Source organism: Osmerus mordax, chromosome 7 (genome assembly GCF_038355195.1).
Source record: "Osmerus mordax isolate fOsmMor3 chromosome 7, fOsmMor3.pri, whole genome shotgun sequence".
In the NCBI taxonomy this organism is placed as follows: Eukaryota; Metazoa; Chordata; class Actinopteri; order Osmeriformes; family Osmeridae; genus Osmerus; species Osmerus mordax.
In genome coordinates, this window is record NC_090056.1 from 16,801,352 (window position 1) to 16,823,259 (window position 21,908).

Consider the following 21,908-nt stretch of genomic DNA (forward strand, 5'->3'; position numbering starts at 1 on the left):
TCAAGGTTAGTAACTGAATTTACAGTCAGATCAACTGTGCATATTTTAGACATTACATTTAGGGAAATATGTGTTGGGTAAAATCATACAGTTTTGAGTAATGACTAATAGTTTTGTAAATGTAATACTGACCGCAAGTATTCTTGACAATAATAATTATGTAGTGAACACATGAGTTTTAGTTGACCATAATCTTATAATTAGGTCATACTGTTATTTTGTGCCACCAACCAAGCTTGACAATGGTTTGACAGCTGAAAAGCAATAGTACTAGTATGCCCGCATGGATTTCAACCAATCAGATGATTTAAATCTAGCGTCAAACGCAGGATTAGCCAATCTCAGTAGTGAATGTGCAAAGGTGTAGCAGGCTATGTCCCACAAAGAATTTGACGCTTCTTTATCTATGCTATATTGAATCGTTATGCACTGGGAGTTGTACAGTGAGCAGTAGAAGCAAAAGTGTAATAACCAATTGTTTGCACCTATGACTTTTTTTCATTGAGATATATACATTTTTTCGCATTGCAGCAGGAAAAGGACTGCCCGCTGATCTTCGGAGCGCACCGCCTCGAAACGTCTATGACCGCCGTGAATACAAAGACCGCAACACTCGCTGTCAGGACTACTGTTTTGTTGATGTCATCCGTGGTCGCGCAGGAGCGAACGTCAATTCCTCTCCAACAGTAGAACGAACAAAAATTACAACAATCTGGATTTAGTGCACGGCGAGGATGGGAATCCTTGTGCACTGTGTTTTACTTCTTCTGTTTAATGTGTCGTTTGGTTTAGACATTTCACGGAGAACCGCATACAATGGGCAAACAGTTTTTACAAAGAGTCCTAGTCTAGATAAAGGGTCATATATTGAAAAGAGATCGGTTCCTGCATGGCTTGCCCCAGCAAAGCACATGAGAAGTAGAAGAAGCACAGACCAAGGAAGCACCTGTAAAGCTCTTCAAGGATACGACACCAAGTTGTCTGAAAATACCCACAGCGTAAGTTTACCTCTCAGGTCCGGTTATTATGTGTAAATGTGCAACTGTTTTGACACAACATTATGTGAATGAAGATGAGAAAATGTACATTCAGTAAATATCTTATTCTACATTGTGACTACAGGACTAGACTGTAGGCCATGGGATAGATGTGATTTTAGGACAGTCTTCCTTAAGCAGGAAACTTGACGGAAGACGACAGCAGCACGCGTTGATTGAGCCTTTTCTCCAACTTTCTGTTGACAGATAAACTGTACTCAAAGAGCGAGAGTACAAGAAGTAACGATACTCTTAATTTATCAAAACTGTCATAGTTCATCATAGGGATAATCTATTGATTGAAGGTACTTTCCTGAACAAATAGTATTTTGATCAGGCCTTCTAACACAGCCTTACAACATGTCATCTAATTCCCTATTCAAGGCCAGAGGAGCTGACTGTAAACACATACGTGTGTGTCTCAGTTACACCTCTCAAATTTTCCACTAATGGCTCTGACCTATGGGCATGATAAAGCTAGTTATGAAAAAACACAGCGTGATGTATGTGCTTGGCAGATGAAAACGAAAGATATTTAAACCACTTGGCTGTCTTGAGGGTTGTTTTCTGCAAATACCTTGTCAAATTTGAAAGTGCCTAAATTTGGCATCACCTCATGAATAGTTTAAAAAAAATTCAGCACATGATAAACCATGCCAGTTTTCCAAAAATATATCCTTGTTTCAAGTAAAATCTTGTCAGACAATAAATCCTCTCTTTCAATTCAACTTTATTTCGCCATGTATACAGATACTAGGAATTTGATTTGGTATTCTCCATGCAGGCTATAGCATCACAAACAGAACAACAAGACAAAACAGAAAAATAATACAAGGACAGATAGTACCAGTATGAGCAAACATAAGAATGGAGGTAGTGCAACAATAGTAATGTTAAATAAAGTGCCATAAAGTTAATGTGTAAGAGCTATTTAGGAGGGCTTTATGACCAGTTGTATTTACTTTTGGCTAGGCAATCTAGGTACATTTTCTGTCTGAAATACAAGGAAGAAAGCTATTTTGTAACATCTGCCAGGTAGCAGCCATCTTCATAGTAAGACTTAAATAGCACAAATGAAGCAAGAACCAACCATGACCACAAGAGTCAGTACAGAAATACATTGTTTGGGAAGCCAGCTTTTAATTCTCAGAATTAAACCAAATACAGCACGTATCCTGTTCCAGAAATACAAATACTTTACAAGACACCTTACAAAGCTTGTCTTCCAAAGCTATTCTCACATGATACACTTGCACAGCAGCCTTGCCCAGACCTTGAACCCTAGCAGGCAGGGTCGAGGTAATCTAAGGCTGAAAGCAGAATTCCAAGAGGCTCATGCTGGTGTGTTCTGTTTTAGTACTGTACTACTGTTTTGGTTCAGCCTTACCACTGGCAACTGGATGTTACACAATCTCTGAGGGTAGCTTGATGAGATTAGGGATTTAAGTGTTTTATTCAGTGGAACAGCAGCAGCCAGGCCAGTGAAATGAAAGCATTTTGATCGACATCTTGTCACATGTAGTTTTACTAGATGTCAGGGGCCTAGTGGATGTGGTGCTTCACTTCCATTCAGGGAGCACGAGAGGGATATTACATGGTGGAAGGAGACAGTAAATGAGTTTAATTTTGTACTATGCTAACTAACCCATTGAACTTTCCTCTCTCCAGCTTGGTCTTATGTTTGATACATGTTTGGCTCTCATTTGACCCCATTCAGATGTTTTGACTGTGAATGGCTACATACCACTATTTACATGAATTAATCAACAATTGGGTCACTATTCAAAAAGATCTACTTGATTAAAATGACATTTTTTAGAAGCTTGTTTAGCCTAATCTAAGTTTCAGTATGAATCATTGACCCATGCAGGATATGAGTTATGTACTGGAAAAAGGAGGAAGAAGGAATACATGGTTTCACAAAAATGCAACCGCATTGAGGAACTACTCTCTCAAATACTCATCCAACTAGTTCCTTAACCTGCCCCTGATACACCTGTACTACCTGTTAACCTCACATGCTATGTCTTTTCAGTACACCTTCAATGACCTGAGTGGCTCTGTGTCGCTGGCCTGGGTGGGAGATGGTACAGGGGTGAGTGCAAGCTCTTGTTACTGATTCTGGGTCTGCTGTCAACATCAGCAGGAATCGGTTTCCTGTCAGACAAGTGTCATACCACCCCTCCAATAATATTAATCAGCTGTGATATGATGACTGGACAAACCTGTCAAGATTACTCAGCAGCTGGTATTTGATGGTGATTCTTGTGAATCTCACATTCCACCTCCCTGTGAAGGGGCCTGTGTTTATCCCTGTGGTTGAGACCAGAGAAAGCTTGCTGAAAGCTGGGTCTCACACACCTTAAGATAAGAGCTCTATATCTTAAAAGGAATGTTTTTGTTCCCCACAGGTCATCTTGGTTTTGACAACATTTCAGGTGCCATTCTTCTTGTTAAGATTTGGCCAGTCTAAACTTTATCGAAGGTAGGAGAAGAGGTATACTTTCAGTGTCAATACCCGCACTTAGAGATTAGAGGATGTTACTGACAGGCTGAACTCTTCTTCTGTCTATCAGTGGGAACTATGGAAAGTCGTTCCAGGATGTCACCAGCCTCATCAACAACACCTTCATCCGCACTGAGTTAGGAATTGCCATTGGTCCGGAGAACTCTGGGAAGGTAAGTCTTTTTTGTATTTTCTTAAGTTGAGAAGGGATTGTTTCGTTACTTGGTCAGTTTGTATAGTATGTTTGGTTTAAATGTGAAATCTATTGGAACCCAAGCAGACCTACCATGCAGGATATCTAATAGGGGTGTAACTGTACACAGAAGTCACTGTTCGGTATGTACCATGGTTTTGGTGTCATGGTTCGATACCAAACCGTGACGTCCGTACCGTGAATTTGTGGTACAAATACATGTACCACTACACCCCTAATATCTAATCAGTATTTGGTCTGCATGTTCTCTGTCCCTCAGGTTATCCTAACAGGCCAGGTGTCTGGAGGCAAGGGCTCACGTATCTTTGTCTCCAAGGACTTTGGGAAGAGTTTCAGCCACCTTGACCTTCCCTTCACCCCCCTGATGCAGATCACCTACAACCCCCACGATTCCAATGTCCTTATGGCCATCAGCAGTGTTGTAAGTGTGTGTGTGTGTGTTTGTAGGGGTTACATAGTGGAAACCATTGAAGAGCAAGTAGAAATGTATTATATTACAACTATTGGCAAATCTAACTTTAAATATATATATATTCTCTTCCTGACATGTCTTTATAAAGATTGTACATGACTCAAGTAATAGAATGTACTACAAATATTTTAGTCAAAGACTAGATAACGTTAAACGGAGGTGGATAGCTACACTATTCAGTATATGCAGAGTACCTGTGTAGTGTTGTTGGAATCCATTTTGTGCTTTTTGTGCTTCAGAATGAGCTGTGGCTATCAGAGGACTTTGGGGAGAACTGGAAGAAGCTCCATGGCATGGTGTGTCTGGTGAAATGGTAAGAAACTTCAATTCCCAAAGTGCACCTGCCAACACTATCTCTTACTCCATTCAGAAAGTTGGGAGTGTTTGGAGCCAAAGATCAAGCTCCATTTCTTCCATCCTTACATTCTAGTCTGGACTACAAAACACCTGAAATAGAGAGTAGAGGCCTGAGCCAAGGTGCAATACAATCCAGGAGCTGGCCCTTTATGTATTCGGGACACAGGCTTAATGTGTTATGTTTATTGTTACCTCCTCATAATGGGTTAGAGACACACAGATTCACCAAATCTCCATAACCAAGAGAGTGCCTATGCAGAGGAACAATGCACAGGAACACAGCCACACCTTCCTCATTTCCCTGAAACACACACACACACACACACACACACACACACACACAGATAATACACATAAAGCTTTGTCCTAAGAGTCCCAAACTTTAGATAAGGTGTGTATCAGGAAGAAGTAGCTAGCCAATAATGGTACACGTCCGTCCCTAGTCTGTCTCATTAGTGGACCATGTTAGCTTATGGTCGTACCCGGTCTCAGGCTCCATAATGAGCATAGTTATTCTTGAGAGCTATGTGGAGGAAGGACTTCATCCCACTAAGTCCCTGACTAAAGGTGGATAGTAACTTGGGGTGGATTCAATGGAATGATGTTTGCCTGGCTCAACCTCCTGCAGGCAGGGAGGACAATTAGTTTCAGAATTTGAATGAGCTTCCATTAGTCTGAGCTCAATGTGGAAGGAATACCTCCCATCCCCCCTCTGTTGTGAGGTAGTGTACATCCTACAGTACTAAAAGTAAGCTATAAAACTGCCTTGCAGCAGGCTGTGTTTTAACTAGCCAATCAGTGGGGCCTTATCTGGAAGTTGTCTTGTTCTTTTTAGCTATGTTACTTGTAAATGTTTGTTCAACAAGGGCTACCAACTCTCCAGCACCAAGAGGGTGTTTAACAGGAGAGCTGTTCACAGTATCACACTCTCTTTTCTTCCTCAACACACACAGACCTTCATCCCACGAGGCTTAACCTTGATATAAACAGTCCATGACAGAAAATAGGTCAAGCCTAACTAGAGCAGGAGAGTCTGTCAAGTCAAACACAACACTCGAAGCAAAATACATATTTAGGAAGGGCAGGGCCTTAGCGGCCAAATGCAGAGGGTGCGTTATAACCATTGACATGTGATTCCACACTATTTGCATGAGAGTGCCAATGCTAGTCACCAGGCTGCTTCTACTGTAGGTAAACAGGAAGACATTGCAGTGTTTGTCCTGCTGCAGTTTCCATGCAACTGAGCAATGAAGCATCAATACATTCCTCCTTTATGGTGTCTTGGGCAAGTTAAGCTCGTACCAGAACAGTTCAGCATGTGGCCAGGGTAGATCAAGTGCTTTGTGTGGTCATAGCTGACAGCTCTGTTTATTCCTAATATCATCCACACAAGCTCATATTGTCCAAGTTCTGTATATTCATTTCTGACTGTCAACTGATGAACAATGTGTAGTTGTAGAGTACTGTAACAATATTTACAATGTCTTGTAAATGTCTTGTGTGCTGATATGCTGGGGAAAACTTTTCTGACCTGTCTGTCACTTACATTTGATTTCACAGGGGGATGGACAACGCAATTTTCTTTACAACCAACTTGAATGGATCTTGCAGTAAGCGACATACATTCATGGACAGAGTACAGTAGAATGTTATAAATGAAACAAACATTATTTTATTAGTATTAAGAAGTAAAAAATCAAGATATGGTTTAAATGTATGTGTTTTTTTTCTTCTTCCAGATGACAGGGGGATGCTAGATTTGAGGAAGACATCAGACTATGGGAAAAACATCAAGACAGTTGCCAGTAAGATCTTCTCTTTTGGCCTTGGTGGACGTTTTCTCTTCGCCTCAGTAATGACCGGCAAGGTTGGTACAGCTGAAGTGGTGTCAACTATCTATCAGGCCTGACAGATAGTGTTTCACTGTGGTTCTCTGGAATGATTGGGTGTGTGAGGGGTATGGGTGTGAGTATTTGTTTTTAAACGTTCTGGTGTATTCATTGTGTGTGTGTGTGAGGGGTGTTCCCTAATCATTAGTATCTTGTTTGTACATCTACAGTTTACTTTGTTTCTTTGTTTGTTTTCTGTGACCTGGTGACCTGGAAGCTTTGGTTGATGGTGGGTCTCTCTCTTTCTCTCTGTATCCCCCCCCCCCTCCCAGGAAACATTGAGGATGATCCATGTGTCAGTGGACCAGGGGGAAGTGTGGAATATGGCCCAGCTGCCCGCCGTTGGTCACGAGCAGTTCTACTCCATCCTGGCAGCGAATGATGACATGGTGTTCATGCATGTGGATGATCCAGGGGGTAAGTCGGTGTACCAACAAACCTAACTGTCTGGACCTTACAAGCCCCTATTATGTATTGGTTTCCCCATTGTGTTAGACCTTTGCAATGCATTTCCTGTGTGCCTGTTTCTCTGCAGCTTTGTGTTGTATTGCAATTTCATTCCATGGAATGGTATTTTAAAGTAATGTCCATATCAGACACAGGAATTGGAACCATCTACGTGTCTGACGATCGTGGCACGGTTTACTCCAAGTCTCTGGAACGACATCTCTATACCACCACAGGGGGTGACACAGACTTTGTAAATGTCACCTCCCTGCGTGGGGTGTTCATCACCAGTGTCCTTGCTGAGGGTATGTAGACATACGTGGACACACATCATGCGTAAGCACTTCTTCACATACTTGATTTTTCTGGAGTTCTTCAACTTCCCCCCTCCCCGAGTCAAACACACATACCCCTTTTCCACCAAGGCACTCTTAGGGCCCAAACCAGTTCTTTGTGTTTCAACAGTAAAGGAGCTGGCTCCCAACTAGGAAAACTTGTTCCAGAGCTGCATCAGCACTTAGCTGCTCTAGAACTGTACCACTTACGTGGGCTCGGGATGGAATTATTGTAACCAACTGAACTTGTGACCACCGCAGAGCTTCAGCGGAAAAACGAACATTGATTGTGCTTCTACTTTGGCTTAAGCAACAGCTTGGACGTCAAATCTAAACAGTGATCTGAACAGGAGACAAACTGTCTCTTTGCACTGTGGTCCTCGGCTGAAATACAAAATAAACTCGAGGGAGCTTTGACAACAAAGCATGTATTTAAACAAATCTAGTGCAAGATGGCTTCTGTTATGGTTAGTTTTTGTTAGACAGAAAAGTCGAACAAATAACAAACCAAAGATGTTGCTTGCGCCTACCGTTTCTTGGAAAGCAGAGACTTATACAGACATACACAATGACAAGATGAAATCATGGAAAAACAAAACAGTTCTTAGAAGGTTGAACCAACCAGAACCAGTACTAGGTTCACATTGGTGGAAAGGGAAACACACACCTCATCTGCTTGTATCTTGTCTCTCTGTCTCTCTCTCTCTCTCTCTCTCTCTCTCTCTCTCTCTCTCTCTCTCTCTCTCTCTCTCTCTCTCTCTCTCTCTCTCTCTCTCGTTCTTTCTTTCTCTATCTCTCGCACTTACTTACACATGCTAATTTTCTCTCTTTCAAACACCCACAAAAACTAGATGGGACCGTGTTAGTAACATTAGTTTCAGACTTGAGGCCTGTCGTGTCAATATTTCATCAGCTGTGCACCCTGAGACGAAGGGTGTGTACACATTTAAAGTGGTTCTGCTTGTTCTTCTAGATAACTCGGCTCAGACAGTGGTATCCTTTGACCAGGGAGGGGAGTGGCTACCCGTACAGAAACCAGCCAACAGTATATGTGACTCCACAGCCAAAGACCCAGAGAAGGTAAATATTGAACCATGTGGAGGTGCGGGCCTTAGAGAAGTTTGGGTTATGAGGAGAGTCTTGCATAAGGATGCTAGAACAAACAGAGACTTGACGAAATAAAAGATCAATCGATGGCAACAATGTCATAGTGTCGTTAAAATGTATAAGTCAGACATAAAATTGGCACTCGTTATGATAATTATGAGATTATATCTAGGTCGATGTATTTCACATTTACATTGCGTGAGATTCATGTGGTCTGAAGTTGAAGTTTATTGCCATTTGCCAGTGTGGGGTGTGTAGTCAGGACTCATTTAGTATGCACATCGCCTGGGGAATAAGCTGTTATGGAACCATTAGTGTGCAATCATGTGATGGCATTGTGTCCCACTTGTTCTGACGTGCAACCAACTAATAAACAAATGCAGATATTTTGCTTGTTAGGTCTCTAACGCCTCCTTCTGGGTTTGTCTCTGCAGTGCAGTCTCCACATCCATGCTGCTTACAGCACAGGAACGGGGCTGAACATCCCAATGCTTCCTCTGACGGAGCCCAATGCTGTGGGCCTCATCCTAGCTCATGGTACGGTTCCACTCTAATGTCAATGTAAGAGCTTAACTACATGGAATTGACCAGAACAGCTTTGGTATTTTGGTTCACGACGTGCAAGATATCCTTGTTGATAACTTATCCTAGACCAGGAATGCTTTCGGACCATCTCTGAAATGATACTGCCTTTCAACTTATGGGTTTATGGCCACGGCTATCTAACCGTCCCACTGTTGCTGTCTCTACCCTTTGTTGCCACGCCTACAGGAAGCGTTGGCGACGCCCTCTCTGTGCTGGTTCCAGACGTGTACGTGTCTGACGATGGGGGCTACTCCTGGCTGAAGGCCCTGAGGGGCCCCCACCATTACGCCATCTTGGACTCGGGGGGTCTGTTGGTGGCTGTGGAGCACAGCAACACTGAGCCTGTTCACCAGATCAAGTGAGAGAATGGAGGTCACCTGGGGTCTGTGTTTGGTTGATACAGACGTTTGTTATCAAATGAAAAACGATGTGTGTATTTTGGGCTGGCACAGATCCTATAAAAAAGGTTTAGAACACCTAAAGAATCATGCCATTTTCATTGACATAAATAAAAGAAAAACATACAGTAACCCTCTTTTTCATTTTTTTTTTTTTCAACGTCCTGTTTCTGGGTAGGTTTTCTACGGACGAGGGCCAGTGCTGGCGAGTGTATAACTTCACCGACGAGCCCATCCACTTCACAGGCCTGGCCTCGGAGCCTGGCGCACGCTCCATGAACGTCAGCGTCTGGGGCTACAGGGACACCATCATCAGCCAGTACTGGATCTCTTTCACCATCGACTTCAGGGAGCTGCTTACCAGGGACTGTGAGTGACACAGGAAGTTACAGCGCTTATATATGGGGGTCAGATGGCTGAGCGGTTAGGATATCGGGCTATTAATCTAAAGGTTGCCGGTTTGACTCCCGGACGTGCCATGTGACGTGTCCTTGGGCAAGGCACTTCACCCTACTTGCCTCGGGGAATGTCCCTGTACTTACTGTAAGTCACTCTGGATAAGACCGTCTGCTAAATGACTAAATGTAAATGACTAAATGTATATCGTACCAAAACACAACCACAGGAAACTCTCACTAGTCATTAGAGATGGCTTTGAGGTTGTTATTCATTGGCTAGTGTGATATACTGTTCCCTATGCACTGGTTTTGCAGGCACATTCTAGGTCGCATGCTTCATTACGCTTGGAAAGTTGTTTGACGAGAACTATAAGTTAATATAACGGTGGTATTTTATGTATTTATGTATGTATTATATATTCACTTCATTTCAGGCGGGGACAATGACTACGTACAGTGGCTGGCACACTCTGATGACATCAGCGACCCTAACGACGGATGCATGCTCGGTTACAAGGAGCGCTTCTTGCGTTTGAGGAAGGACTCTGTGTGCTGGAACGGACGAGACTACATGGTCAATAAGGAGCCCACCCCCTGCCCCTGCACTCTGGACGACTTCCTTTGGTGAGAACCACCACCACCACCCCTCCATTGTCCATAGAACATCTGTTGACTCTTTACCATAGCACACGGCAACAGATTTACCCCTGATGAAAAAGTTCAGGGTAAAAATCCCCTACTGTTGACAGGATGTTACTGTCCCAGTTCCCTGGATAGAGCGTGTTCCTGAAGCTTTGTCTGATCGCGCTCCACTCTGCCCCCTTGCAGTGACTTTGGGTACTACCGCAAAGAGAACAGCTCCGTGTGTGTGGAGCAGCCGGACCTGAAGGGCCAGGTCCTGGAGTTCTGCCTGCAAGGCAGGGAGGAGCAGCTGCAGACCAGCGGGTAAGACAAACCACCAGCATACCTCTGGGGATGAGTACAGCTCAGTGGTTAGAGCATTTGACTGCACGTTAGAAGAGGTCATGGTTCGAAATTTCCGTGTGCCGCTTTGGATAAATGTTTCTGCCAAATGAACACGTTATCGTAGCATTATGATAATTTCATCATCATCCCTGACTAATTACTGTTCAGTATGCTTTCATTTTTAATTTTTAATTGCAAATAAAGTTAACGGGTTGCGTGTACAAAACACTGCTTAAGAGAGACTGTTCAAACAACAATCTTAAAAACATTTTAATGGAACTATTCACATGTCTCTCCCTTGTCCACTCCTTAGTTATAGGAAAATCCCAGGGGACAAGTGTCAGGGAGGAAATATGCCTGAGCGCAAGGAGATTGACCTGAGACAGAGGTGTGTCAGCGACCTGCTCGGTCCACAACTCCTGGTGAGTCCTGCCATCAGACACCACTGTTGTCAGTAAATCAACTTTGTACTGCATGTAGAACTTCTGCATGAGTCAAAGCAGGTAGAACATGATTGAATGGGCATACAGTACATGTCTGAGTGAGGGATAATGTTCTCATCGTATACGTACGCAACCCCCCCATTTTGGTTATTTCTATTGTATCTATCAATTCCTTCCCTCACTATGGCTCTCTGGATCTTCAGACAAAGGTCCATACCTCCAGCTCTGTGCCTATCGTGGTGACGGTCATTATCATCATGCTGCTCGGTACTGTAGCAGGGGTCCTCTTCGTCAAGAAGTATGTCTGCGGTGGACGGTAAGATCATATTTGTATATAGAGTCAGGTGGCTGAGCGGTGAGGGAATCGGGCTGGTAATCCAAAGGTTGCCAGTTCGATTCCCGGTCATGCAAACTGACGTTGTGTCCTTGGGCAAGGCACTTCACCCTACTTGCCTCGGGGGGAATGTCCCTGTACTTACTGTAAGTCGCTCTGGATAAGAGCGTCTGCTAAATGACTAAAATGTAAAATGTAAATATATATCTTTTATTAGTACATGGAGACCCAACTGTTGTAGACTGTCAAAATTGTTTTGTAGCTGTGTGCGTTTTAGAAAGGAGCACTTTCATTTCTTCTTGTACACAAACACACATACACACATTGGAGTACAGCCACATGGCACAATGATACACACACACACACACACAGCACTAACCAGGTTTCGTACATGGGTTGTCTGGCTCTTGCAGGTTCCTGGTTCACAGGTACTCAGTGCTGCAGCAACACGCCGAGGCTAACGGCATTGAGGGAGAGGACGAACCACTGGAAACCACCCACACTCCCAACGGCAAGATAGAATTCCATGACGACTCAGATGAGGTTTGTACACACACACACACACACACACACACACCCTTATAGACACATGCTTAAAGACCTAATGGGCGTTTCAGTTGATGCTGTTATCTGTCTGAAAACAGCAGGTCAATAAGAACATTGTTTGTTTTCAGGACCTTCTAGAATAGCTGATAGAACCTGCGGCGTTATGGAGGAAACTGGACTCCAGCCCACCCTGTGGCTGGCTGCTACCTTGTCTCTATCTTGCTACTTCCTGCTTCCTCTCTCCGCTGTGACCTCTGACCTCCAGCACCTGTTGGAGAGCCGTAGGTCACCCTGCTCTCATCAGTGAGGTGTCTAATGAATGTATAGAAGCTTTCTGAGTCTCAGTGTTGAGGACCACAGAACCAGGGGGGGGGGGGGGGGTGGAGAGCCCCTGGATAATAGGAATATCCTTTTTTCCTTACTCTGTTACTTACATTTTCAGTGAAAGATGCCATCCCACAGTTTGTTTATTTATTTTTTACAAATGCTCCTAAATATTTTTGTGAATGCCTTGATACCAAGACACCCCAAACAAGGCAAGGGCGTTACTACTACTGAATTAAAATGAGTTGTTTGGTTGACCAACCCAAAATCAGGGTAGCACATTAAACTGGGGTAAATAGTAACAGATCAAGAGCATTAACAAACAATAATTGCTTACGGGTCACCCCTCTCCCATCAAGTGGGAAGGTTTTTGCACCCGCTTTGTTATTTAGTTCTCTTTAGCCTCTGCACTTGTACATAAACATCTGTGTTTGACTTCTGTAATCTGTAATTATAACTGCTGTAGGTTGTTGTGGCTTGACAAGTTGTATCAGCTGAGCCACTGAGTTCCAAACATGAAACTCTCGTTAAGTATTTGCCTACATTTAAAAATGCTAATGGAAAATCTCTATATGCATTTAGCGTGTGATAGCAATACCATGTATGGAGGAAGTCTGTTGGAACAAGCTTTCAGAGCATAAATGATATCCTACCAAATCTGTTAATTCTTAATCAATCAGCTAAACCTAACCTAACTCGTACTCAACACACATTTCCCACTTTGGCATGTTTTGATGGAGTTAGGTCTGCACATCTTGAGAATTGGTTGGCAGTTGTAACTGCCTAAAGCACAAGATAATTTATATGTGAAGTCTCTTGAATTTTGTTATTCCTTAAATGAAGTAAAACAAAATAAGGATTCTGCAATAATAAACAAGTTCCAAAATGTGAAACAGAAAAACTATCAATCTAACTCTGTTATAAAACAGAGTCAAACAGGGGTAGGAGCAAATATGTAATTATGTAAATGTTGTATTTGGTTGATAGATTGAAGCCATTTTAAGAATGAGATTATTGGGTGTGGTTATGTGAGCTGTTTAACCGAATAATTTGAGTTCTGCACTGTATGTGTTGTAGTGAATATGAGATGAGCATATACTACTGGGTCATATCTTGATAGTGGTGATGGGGTCCTGGATTTAGAATATCTCACAAAGCTACAGTAGGCCCAACTAGGGTGGGCTGTTTTAATTCAACAAAAAAGAAAAAATAATTCTGGGTAAATACATTTGTTAAACATACAGTTGGTTAATGAATGATTTTGTCAATCAAAGCACAACAGATATCTGCCCCATACCTTTCACAGGATCTCCTGGGTGTTTATGCTCTTTTTAGTTTCTAAAGGTTTTTGTCTTTGTTTCGTGTCATTGCCCCATTGTAGGTTTTATGTATTTATAACAGCCAGGTTAGGAGTACATTATGTGTGCTAATGGTTATACAAGTGCCTAGAGTGGGAATGGGACATGTGCCTTCCCAATGAGTGGCGAGTTGTTGTGTTCAGTTGTCTGGTATCATCAGTGTAACCACGGTTACATCCGTCTGGTCAATTGTACCCTTTTGATGCACTTGCTACTAAAATATTTAATCTTCTCAATGAATTTAATATCTCTTTAGACTGCTTCATAGAAGCTCCCCGCATGATTTACAAAACAAATCCTATTTTTCCAGTAAAAATAAGTATTCAATCCATATAACAAGCTATACTTGTTTTCTTAACGCTATATTAAATACCTTCCTAAATAGTGTTTACTTAATATGACAGAGCATCTGTACCTGAATACAATTATGAGCATTTGCTTACTATTAATTGGTTTAAAAGGCGTTACAGGGAGAACATAGCTGCTACACTTTAATTGGGGAGTCAATTATCAGTCTTATTTAATTTGCAGGTCAACACACCTGAGGGGTACTGAGGGGCTGGGCACATTTTTCTTACAATTTAAAATGTTGTAAAATGTTATTTGTTGTGATGGTTATGTAAATATCCAATTACATCTTTGTATCTGCTGTGTTTTTCTCTTCTGTATATTTGAGACTATTTGCTTTGAGTTGACCAATAAATTGACTTGTCCCTTTGCTCCTTTCAATATCTTGGCTGATTACTTTATGGACCCCAAACAAGATTGTTTAAGTTTGTCAACATGAACAAATACAGAACTACAGACTTCGCTGCTTTCAACTCCTGTCAACTGTAATTGACACAGTGTTTTATTAGGTTCCATCAGTGTAAGTCTTTTGATATTTTCAAGGTTGTGATACATTGTTAACAAAAAAGGAACAATGAAAATAAACATCATCAAGTGTCAGATTCTGTACAAGAAATTGCCATCACTGTCAAAGAATTCATTCCCATCCTGAGTCACTGGACAGGACTTTGGGGACATCATAAGTTCCTCCAGTTGTTCCTCTGTAAAAACCACTCCATCCCAGACCTCCTCCTCATCATCATCATCCTCGACAACATTGTCCACCATACCCTCCTTGTTTGCTCTAGGCAGCTCTGTAACAGAGGTGTGTTTACTGAAAACAGTAAGTGAACCTCTATTCTGGGTAGGCACCGAAGCAAGAGCAGTGCCACTTCCAGTAGCCGGGGACCTTGGACCATCGTCACAGGCCGTAAGACTGGAGCTAGCCAGGGTCACCATAGCAACAGACGCAGCTCCAGCTGGTAGCATGGCAGGTGAGCCCGCAGGCAGCTGCAACCTGCCCTGGCCTGGTTTTATGCCCACAGATAGAGCCTGCTGGTGGACTTTCGCCAGCACACTGGCGTCTTGCTTAACCTTCCTCTCTGGAGGCGCAGTGAACTTGCTCTGGAGGATCCTGCGGATGACATCAGAGCTGACCGAGAATCCCTCTGCCAGGCGCTCCACAGTCCACTCCTCTGGCTCTGCCTGCTTCAGATACCTGGAGCAGCACGTATGTGACAGGTCAAATATCACATTTGTATTGATATGAATCATATCACTACTAATTAAGGATATTTATAAACTATGTAAGATATTAAACTGTATATCAAAAGACAGACCAGAGTTGCAATACATTTACTGTTATAAATTAGGAAAAATGGTGACATGAAGGGATTCCAGTAGTATTTCAGGCAAGTGTGCCCTGCTGTTCCTCACCTTATCTGCTCCATAGCATCCCAGGTCAGCTTCCTCTCTGGAGCACCTTTTGGGGTCATGTGTCTTTTGACTTTATGGTACTTTAAAGTCTTCTGCTTTCTCCTCTCTTGACTGAAACGAATATTTTCGGACAGTTATTCGTGCTATTTGGGTCAATATGAGACAATTAACGGTACTGATTAAATAGGCATAGTATCAGTCTCTCACGTGACTATGGCCTGGAGCCTGTCCTCCACATCTTCCATCTGTGAATCATCTTCAAACAGCTCATCCCTCTGTCTTGGTCTGTGGTTTGCAGCACGGTCGTAGCTTTGCCCCTTCCAGACTTTAGCGTCTCTGCTTGCGTGACAAATGCTCACAGAAGTTACTCTGGACATGAACTGTGAGCTAAGCCGAGAGGCCAAAAAGGACACCAGCCTGAGGGACATGCTAAGGGGTCAGTTAGCGATACCTACATATAAACTCTTCTCATCTAAACTAACTTACTGCATACTATACGTTTTTGACACGTTAAGCATAGGTTGTGTTTAATATTCGTTTTTCAAAAGACGGCATGACTAACAATATAGATCAAGCAAATAGGTAAGACTGTTGAGCAAGAAATGTTAACACTTGTGCCAGTGAATGTCTCCTGTACGACATCCGTAAACATTATTGTTGCAAATGCTGATTTCCACAAGGGCGCCACCTGCTGGAGCGGAATGCTTTTACGGGTCATTTGACAGCAGGGTTATTCCGTTGATGAGAAAATGTAGGCTATTCGACATAACAAAGGTGTTATGTCGAAACCGAAATTAACCGAAATTAAAATCATATTTCATCTTGCATCTTTACTATTCTTATAGTTTCTGGTGATCTTTCAGCCAGGTTTATGTTCCTTAACGATCCTGCAGTAAAGAGCTGGTAAACTGGTTCACCTAGTGGACATTGAAGGGAAATGCACGTGATGTATTCATGCACCTCCTCCACGTCGCAGTTGTTTCATTTGCGCCATTTTGTTCGCTGACTTTGGTGATTGGGTTTAGAAAGCTGTACTGGAGCCAATCAGAAGGGAACCGGACAGCGAAGAAACGGTAAGGGAGGCCCAATTGAAGGCATTGGTAGTTGTCAGCACGGATTGGTTTGCTATTGACCAACCAAATTACTAACCCATCAAAATGCAGGAATTAAATAGCAATTTGAGTTCAACAGCACGGTGTGAATAATAACAATACATACAGTCTAGACGTCCAACATTCTGAAAACATGGCTACTACTGCTGTATGTAGCTAGCTAAATAGTAGATTCGCTAGTGTTAGCATGCCAGTTTGACCAGACCAAATGCACTAGCGTAAGTTATCGCCAGTTAGCTAGCTTGATAGCCACGTCAACGTTGGATAACTATCAAAAGCCGTCATGTGTATAACAATGGCTAGTACTAGAACAAAGGCTTGTACAAAATACACATGGGGAGAATAGTCTCTGGGTAATGCAGACATATGGTCTTAGCAATTAATAATTAGCCTGCTAGAAACTGGCAGCGCCGAATTATGGAACAAAGTTTGTGCACAGTTTGTCTGCCAAACTGAACGCACTGTTTCGCGACTCTGTCCAGCCGCGAGATACATCCCTAGTTTCCCAGACATCCATACAGACTGTTCTGTTCAACAAGAGTGCGTGGGGAATTAGACGTGCAGCGCTATGTGCAATATTGTGTATCTTATGTATATGTATTTTATGTAACAAATGTGGCACGAAGTTCCCATTTTCAATCTAAATCAACAGATTTCTTTCTCCACAGTTTGCCAGTAAGGATAGTAATATTACCCAACCATGGAGCAGTACACCACTGCCACAACCACAACAGGGGAGCAGATCATTGTGCAGACTTCCAATGGGCAAATCCAACAACAGGTGAGGGTCACGTGTAATATCCTGAAATAGATCCATAACACCAATGTCTTTACTAAACTACTAGCCTTGCAAGCCTGCTTGAGAAGTTGTGAATTTAGTTTCTAAAACCCTTTCAGTTACACAACCCTAATTTACATGCAGCAACCGAAACAAAACGAATGGTACCGTTGCACCCAACCATGACTAAGACTTCTGGGATATGTAGTCATACAGTGTCAACATGCAACTAGAGATATATGCCACCCCTGCTTACAGGCACAGGGTACTGTGACGGCTGTACAGCTGCAGACCGAGGCACCGGTCGTGACTGCCTCGGGCCAGCAGGTGCAGACACTCCAGGTAGTGGTGTGACTGCCGCCCTGTGTCACAGTGCTGCATGACTCCATTACCCATCTTCCACTGCTGTGAGCCCCTCCATGCATGCTATGGCTGCATGCCTCTCAGCCTAACAGTGTCTAATACTAGAGGCTTTGTTTCCATCACTCATGGCAGCCAACAGCATCTCAGACTAGCAGCTGTTCTCCAGTCAGACAGGCCCCACGTACTGATGATCTAAAACATGGCTCCATACTCATCGTACATCCACCTGGCTGTTTTCTGGCGCTGAACTTTCCTGTTCTTCACGCCGCAGTGCAATCTATTTACTCAACTGTCATTGCAAAATAACACTGTGGTCTCTTCCCAGTGGCATTTTGTGCAAACCAGCCTATCAGTTCAGAAGATACACCAATCTCCACAACATGCTGGCTGTAGCTTGACATGTGATATAATTGATAGGCTATGATATTAATCTTCCGATTATGTGAATTACTGCATTATTACTGACTCCCCTCCCCTCTCGCCCCAGGTCCAAGGCCAACCTCTAATGGTGCAGGTGAGCGGAGGGCAGCTAATCACATCGTCAGGGCAACCCATCATGGTACAGGCCATGTCAGGGGGGCAAGGCCAAACCATCATGCAGGTCCCTGTGTCTGGGGCACAAGGACTCCAACAGGTGAGTGAATTTAGTGATCCCTGAAAATGAATTTATGTCATGCATGTGCATGATTACAATACATGTGTGTGTGTGTGTGTGTGCGCATGTGCAGATCCAGCTGCTGCAGCCAGGGCAGATCCAGCTGCAGGGGGGTCAGACGTTGCAGCTGCAGGGGCAGCAGGGTCAGCCCCAGCAGATCATCATTCAGCAGCCCCAGACAGCCATCACCGCTGGACAGAACCAGGTAGAACCAGAACCAGCAGACGCAAGGCTTCTGTTGTCACTACCCCTGTCTTCCCTCTTCATTAGAAACACCACTGTCCTTCCCACTTCATTAGAAACACCACTGTCGCATAAAACCAAAACATCAGCTTATGCTTATACCCCAGTGTTTACCCAAAAAAGGGGCAATCTGAGAATCTCTCTAAATGAATTTAGACTGATATGTGTATAAATGTATGTTTTGCGTAGACAGCATATGTAGGCTCAGTGTGCCTTCTGTCCTGTTTGTGTTTTCCTGTAGGGGCAGCAGATCAGTTTGCAGGGCCAGCAGCTTGCCCAGACTGCTGACGGACAGACCATTGTCTACCAGCCTGTAAACGCAGATGGTACCGTCCTGCAACAGGGTAAAACTATGACTATCAAAAAGCTTTGCATATATATTTACATATAGAGAAGATGAAGACTCCGGTCTCCGTCCACAGGAATGATTACCATCCCAGCCTCCAGCCTGGCAGGTGCCCAGATCGTACAGGCAGGGGGCACCAACACCAACACCTCCAACAGCGGGCAGGGTACTGTGACCGTCACCCTGCCAGTCCAGGGTAACATGGTCAATGCAGGTGGAATGGTCATGGTAAGACCCTCTGCAGAGGTACCCAGCATCTTCTTATCTAGCCTCCGTCACGGTGTGGGGTGTGTGTAGTGTGTAGTGTTCTGGAGCACAAATGTGGGGAAATGAGGGCACCTTGTTTAAACGGGCAGCTTTGATTTGTAAGTGGAAAATATTTTGATTCAAATTCCTCAAAATTGCATGAGAGAATTGCGGATAAGATGATGAAATGTGGTAATTCTTTAAATATTTACCTGTTATACAGTAATTACTAATTTATTTGTACTTTAATCAAATTATTTTGTGTTGTTTGGATAATGTTGCATTAACATTGCCTGAGACCTGCCTCTTCGTGTTGAAAACATTTCATGGATGAGGTTTGCCTTGTGTTTCTGTGCAAGCTTTTTGTAAGGTTATGTGAAGGTTTCATCTATATCAGCAGTTCTAATTAATGTTTGCGTGTGTGTGTGTGCTTGTGTGTGTTTCTCTGCTTCTCAGATGGTTCCCGGCGGTGGTACAGTTCCAGCCATGCAGCGTATTCCTCTGCCCGGGGCTGAGATGCTGGAGGAGGAGCCTCTGTACGTCAACGCCAAGCAGTACCACCGCATCCTAAAGAGACGACAAGCCCGTGCCAAGCTGGAGGCTGAGGGAAAGATCCCCAAAGAGAGGAGGGTGAGGACATGGAGCCCCACTGGGGAAACCTCTCCAAACTAATGAACAAAGAGAAAACTTTTATAGTATTTTATTGGAATACTTTATTATTTCTGAAAGGAAATTAGTTTGTCACGCAGGCAATGGTGATGTAACATTGGTGTGCTTGAGAATTGTATATTATTTCAGTTTTTAATCGTTAAGAAAAAAGAGCTTGCTCAGACAAGTTTGACCAACTTTATCTAACATGGTCTAACTGATCTCTCCCTTTGACTCACTCAGAAATATCTTCATGAGTCTCGTCATCGCCACGCTATGGCGAGGAAACGGGGAGACGGAGGTCGTTTCTTCTCTCCCAAGGAGAAAGAGGAGATGGCGCTGGCCCTGCAGGTAAGAAAAAGTTGCCTGGCTGCAACCTCGCCACTGGCTGTGTTCCACCTCTCCTTCAAACAACCACATTCAATACTATTACTCTACCATACTTTAAAACAAAGACCTGTCAGATAAAACTAGTAGTTAAGCTACAGTAGCTAGCATTGCAACTTTAAGTCTGATACAGGCATTATGAGGATGATGCAGTAAAGAACATATTTTGTTGATACTGATCACGTCCCTCTGCTATTGTCCCCCCCAAGCAGGCCCAGGCCCAGGCAGCAGACGAGACGGTGGCCCAGATGATCCGGGTTTCGTAGCACCAACACCACCCATCCCTGAACACCACCCTACCTGAGATCCATCCATCTCTGAACACCACCCTACCTGAGATCCATCCATCTCTGAACACCACCCTACCTGAGATCCATCCATCCCTGAACACCACCCTACCCGAGATCCATCCATCACTGAACACCACCCTACCCGAGATCCATCCATGACTGAACACCACCCTACCTGAGATCCATCCATCACTGAACACCACCCTACCTGAGATCCATCCATCACTGAACACCACCCTACCTAAAATCCATCTGACACCCAACCCAGCAACACTCTCTCTTTACCCTTGGATCTACCTACCTACCCCTGTCCTCATCCCAAACCCCCCTGGCTATGGTTATCCTGTTATCACCGTGGTTTGTAGCCTCTGAGCCTCTAAACGCCCAAGTCTTCCAAAGCTGGGTTTGGTGGCTGTTGAGTCTATGGATTCTGCTCTGATCCCCTTGATTAAGAAGGGTGCTCAGCTGCCCCTGCCCAACACCAAGATGCTAACTGCTAATCGGGATGTATTTGTGTTATAATTTGAGGATTAGTACTGTGAAAATTATGAACGTGTGCATTACTGGAACTGTGACCGTACCCATTTACACCCTGGAAACTAACTTTGAAGAGAGATCTTGAAAGCCATAGGTCCAGTTAGTCAGTTCAGTCAATTTGTTTGCTGAAGAAATCCAATTGTGTCTCTTCAGATGCAAACCCAGACTTTGTTTCTGAAATGCAGGGATTGTTCATTAATTACATTATACATTGATGAAATCATCATTGGGTTACTTTTGCTCTTTTTTTTTTTTTTTCGAATGTTCATCTGCCGATCTTTTTTTTTACCATAGAAGAAAAAAACTGAACACAAACCCCCATGAAGGGAAATAGGACATTGGTATCCAAACAAACTTCTTGGATATTTTGGAAATTTGTGTGCACTCAATTATCATTGCCCAATTTTCTGTATTGGGGAATGTATTTTATATTAACTTTTTTCAAAAGATAAATAGATGTTTGTGTGACAGTGAAGTGTGATAGATAACACATACCCATTGTAAAGTCATCAGACCCACGTGACATTAGTTCTTTGGAAGCGGGTCGTTTTTTGTTTTAAAACGAAAGGTTTTTACCCGCGCGATGCTGTCCTTTAAGGATAAGCTAATAGATTTAAAAAAAAATTGTGGTTGACCAGTTGGTTTGACAATGAAATCTCCATGCAATGTTATGTTCATAAAATCATTAGAAAAAGACCTGGGTTTGTTGTCATTTATGTTCACGCTGTTGTCTGCATACTTTGTCTTAAATTATTAGCATACAACCTTAAGGGGCTTGCACACTGCACCAATGTACACCAACATGTTGATGTGACGTTTGTCT

General features: G+C 43.2%; 3 protein-coding genes across 7 annotated transcripts; 2 read left to right on the plus strand and 1 right to left on the minus strand.

Moving 5' to 3' along the window:
* Positions 1 to 419: 419 nt before the first annotated feature.
* Positions 420 to 12,412, plus strand: sort1b (sortilin 1b). Its single transcript, XM_067239229.1, has 20 exons — positions 420 to 998; positions 3,073 to 3,132; positions 3,449 to 3,522; positions 3,614 to 3,716; positions 4,017 to 4,178; positions 4,469 to 4,542; positions 6,147 to 6,196; positions 6,326 to 6,453; positions 6,748 to 6,892; positions 7,072 to 7,227; positions 8,231 to 8,337; positions 8,799 to 8,901; positions 9,136 to 9,307; positions 9,526 to 9,716; positions 10,180 to 10,369; positions 10,574 to 10,690; positions 11,025 to 11,133; positions 11,358 to 11,470; positions 11,902 to 12,031; positions 12,163 to 12,412. Exons 1-20 carry the CDS (start codon positions 735 to 737, stop codon positions 12,175 to 12,177), a joined length of 2,463 nt encoding a protein of 820 aa, XP_067095330.1. The 5' UTR covers positions 420 to 734; the 3' UTR covers positions 12,178 to 12,412.
* A 2,116-nt stretch (positions 12,413 to 14,528) lies between these two features.
* On the minus strand, positions 14,529 to 16,560 carry ngrn (neugrin, neurite outgrowth associated). The gene is made up of 3 exons (XM_067239236.1): positions 15,688 to 16,560; positions 15,481 to 15,591; positions 14,529 to 15,262 (listed from the first exon to the last, which is right to left on the minus strand). Exons 1-3 carry the CDS (start codon positions 15,906 to 15,908, stop codon positions 14,662 to 14,664), a joined length of 933 nt encoding a protein of 310 aa, XP_067095337.1. The 5' UTR covers positions 15,909 to 16,560; the 3' UTR covers positions 14,529 to 14,661.
* On the plus strand, positions 16,497 to 21,779 carry nfyal (nuclear transcription factor Y, alpha, like). 5 transcript variants are annotated; one of them, XM_067239230.1, is made up of 10 exons: positions 16,497 to 16,553; positions 17,261 to 17,373; positions 17,629 to 17,715; positions 18,221 to 18,367; positions 18,462 to 18,593; positions 18,873 to 18,975; positions 19,054 to 19,223; positions 19,680 to 19,853; positions 20,115 to 20,222; positions 20,468 to 21,779. In XM_067239230.1, exons 2-10 carry the CDS (start codon positions 17,293 to 17,295, stop codon positions 20,522 to 20,524), a joined length of 1,059 nt encoding a protein of 352 aa, XP_067095331.1. In that variant the 5' UTR covers positions 16,497 to 16,553; positions 17,261 to 17,292; the 3' UTR covers positions 20,525 to 21,779. The 5 variants fall into 5 exon arrangements, with proteins under 5 accessions (XP_067095331.1, XP_067095334.1, XP_067095333.1 ...); XM_067239233.1 differs by having other exon boundaries at positions 19,054 to 19,205; XM_067239232.1 differs by having other exon boundaries at positions 17,629 to 17,712.
* Positions 21,780 to 21,908: the final 129 nt, after the last annotated feature.

Bases quoted from the DNA above. Each gene is read 5' to 3' on its own strand.
- sort1b (XM_067239229.1), top strand. From the start codon at position 735: ATGGGAATCCTTGTGCACTGTGTTTTACTTCTTCTGTTTAATGTGTCG. The intron at 999-3,072 runs GTAAGTTTACCT...ATGTCTTTTCAG, and splicing joins TGTCTGAAAATACCCACAGC to TACACCTTCAATGACCTGAG. The intron at 8,338-8,798 runs GTAAATATTGAA...TTGTCTCTGCAG, and splicing joins CAGCCAAAGACCCAGAGAAG to TGCAGTCTCCACATCCATGC.
- ngrn (XM_067239236.1), bottom strand. From the start codon at position 15,908: ATGTCCCTCAGGCTGGTGTCCTTTTTGGCCTCTCGGCTTAGCTCACAG. The intron at 15,592-15,687 runs GTGAGAGACTGA...TATTCGTTTCAG, and splicing joins AGGCTCCAGGCCATAGTCAC to TCAAGAGAGGAGAAAGCAGA. The intron at 15,263-15,480 runs GTGAGGAACAGC...GTGCTGCTCCAG, and splicing joins GATGCTATGGAGCAGATAAG to GTATCTGAAGCAGGCAGAGC.
- nfyal (XM_067239230.1), top strand. From the start codon at position 17,293: ATGGAGCAGTACACCACTGCCACAACCACAACAGGGGAGCAGATCATT. The intron at 17,374-17,628 runs GTGAGGGTCACG...CCCTGCTTACAG, and splicing joins ATGGGCAAATCCAACAACAG to GCACAGGGTACTGTGACGGC. The intron at 18,594-18,872 runs GTAGAACCAGAA...GTTTTCCTGTAG, and splicing joins TCACCGCTGGACAGAACCAG to GGGCAGCAGATCAGTTTGCA.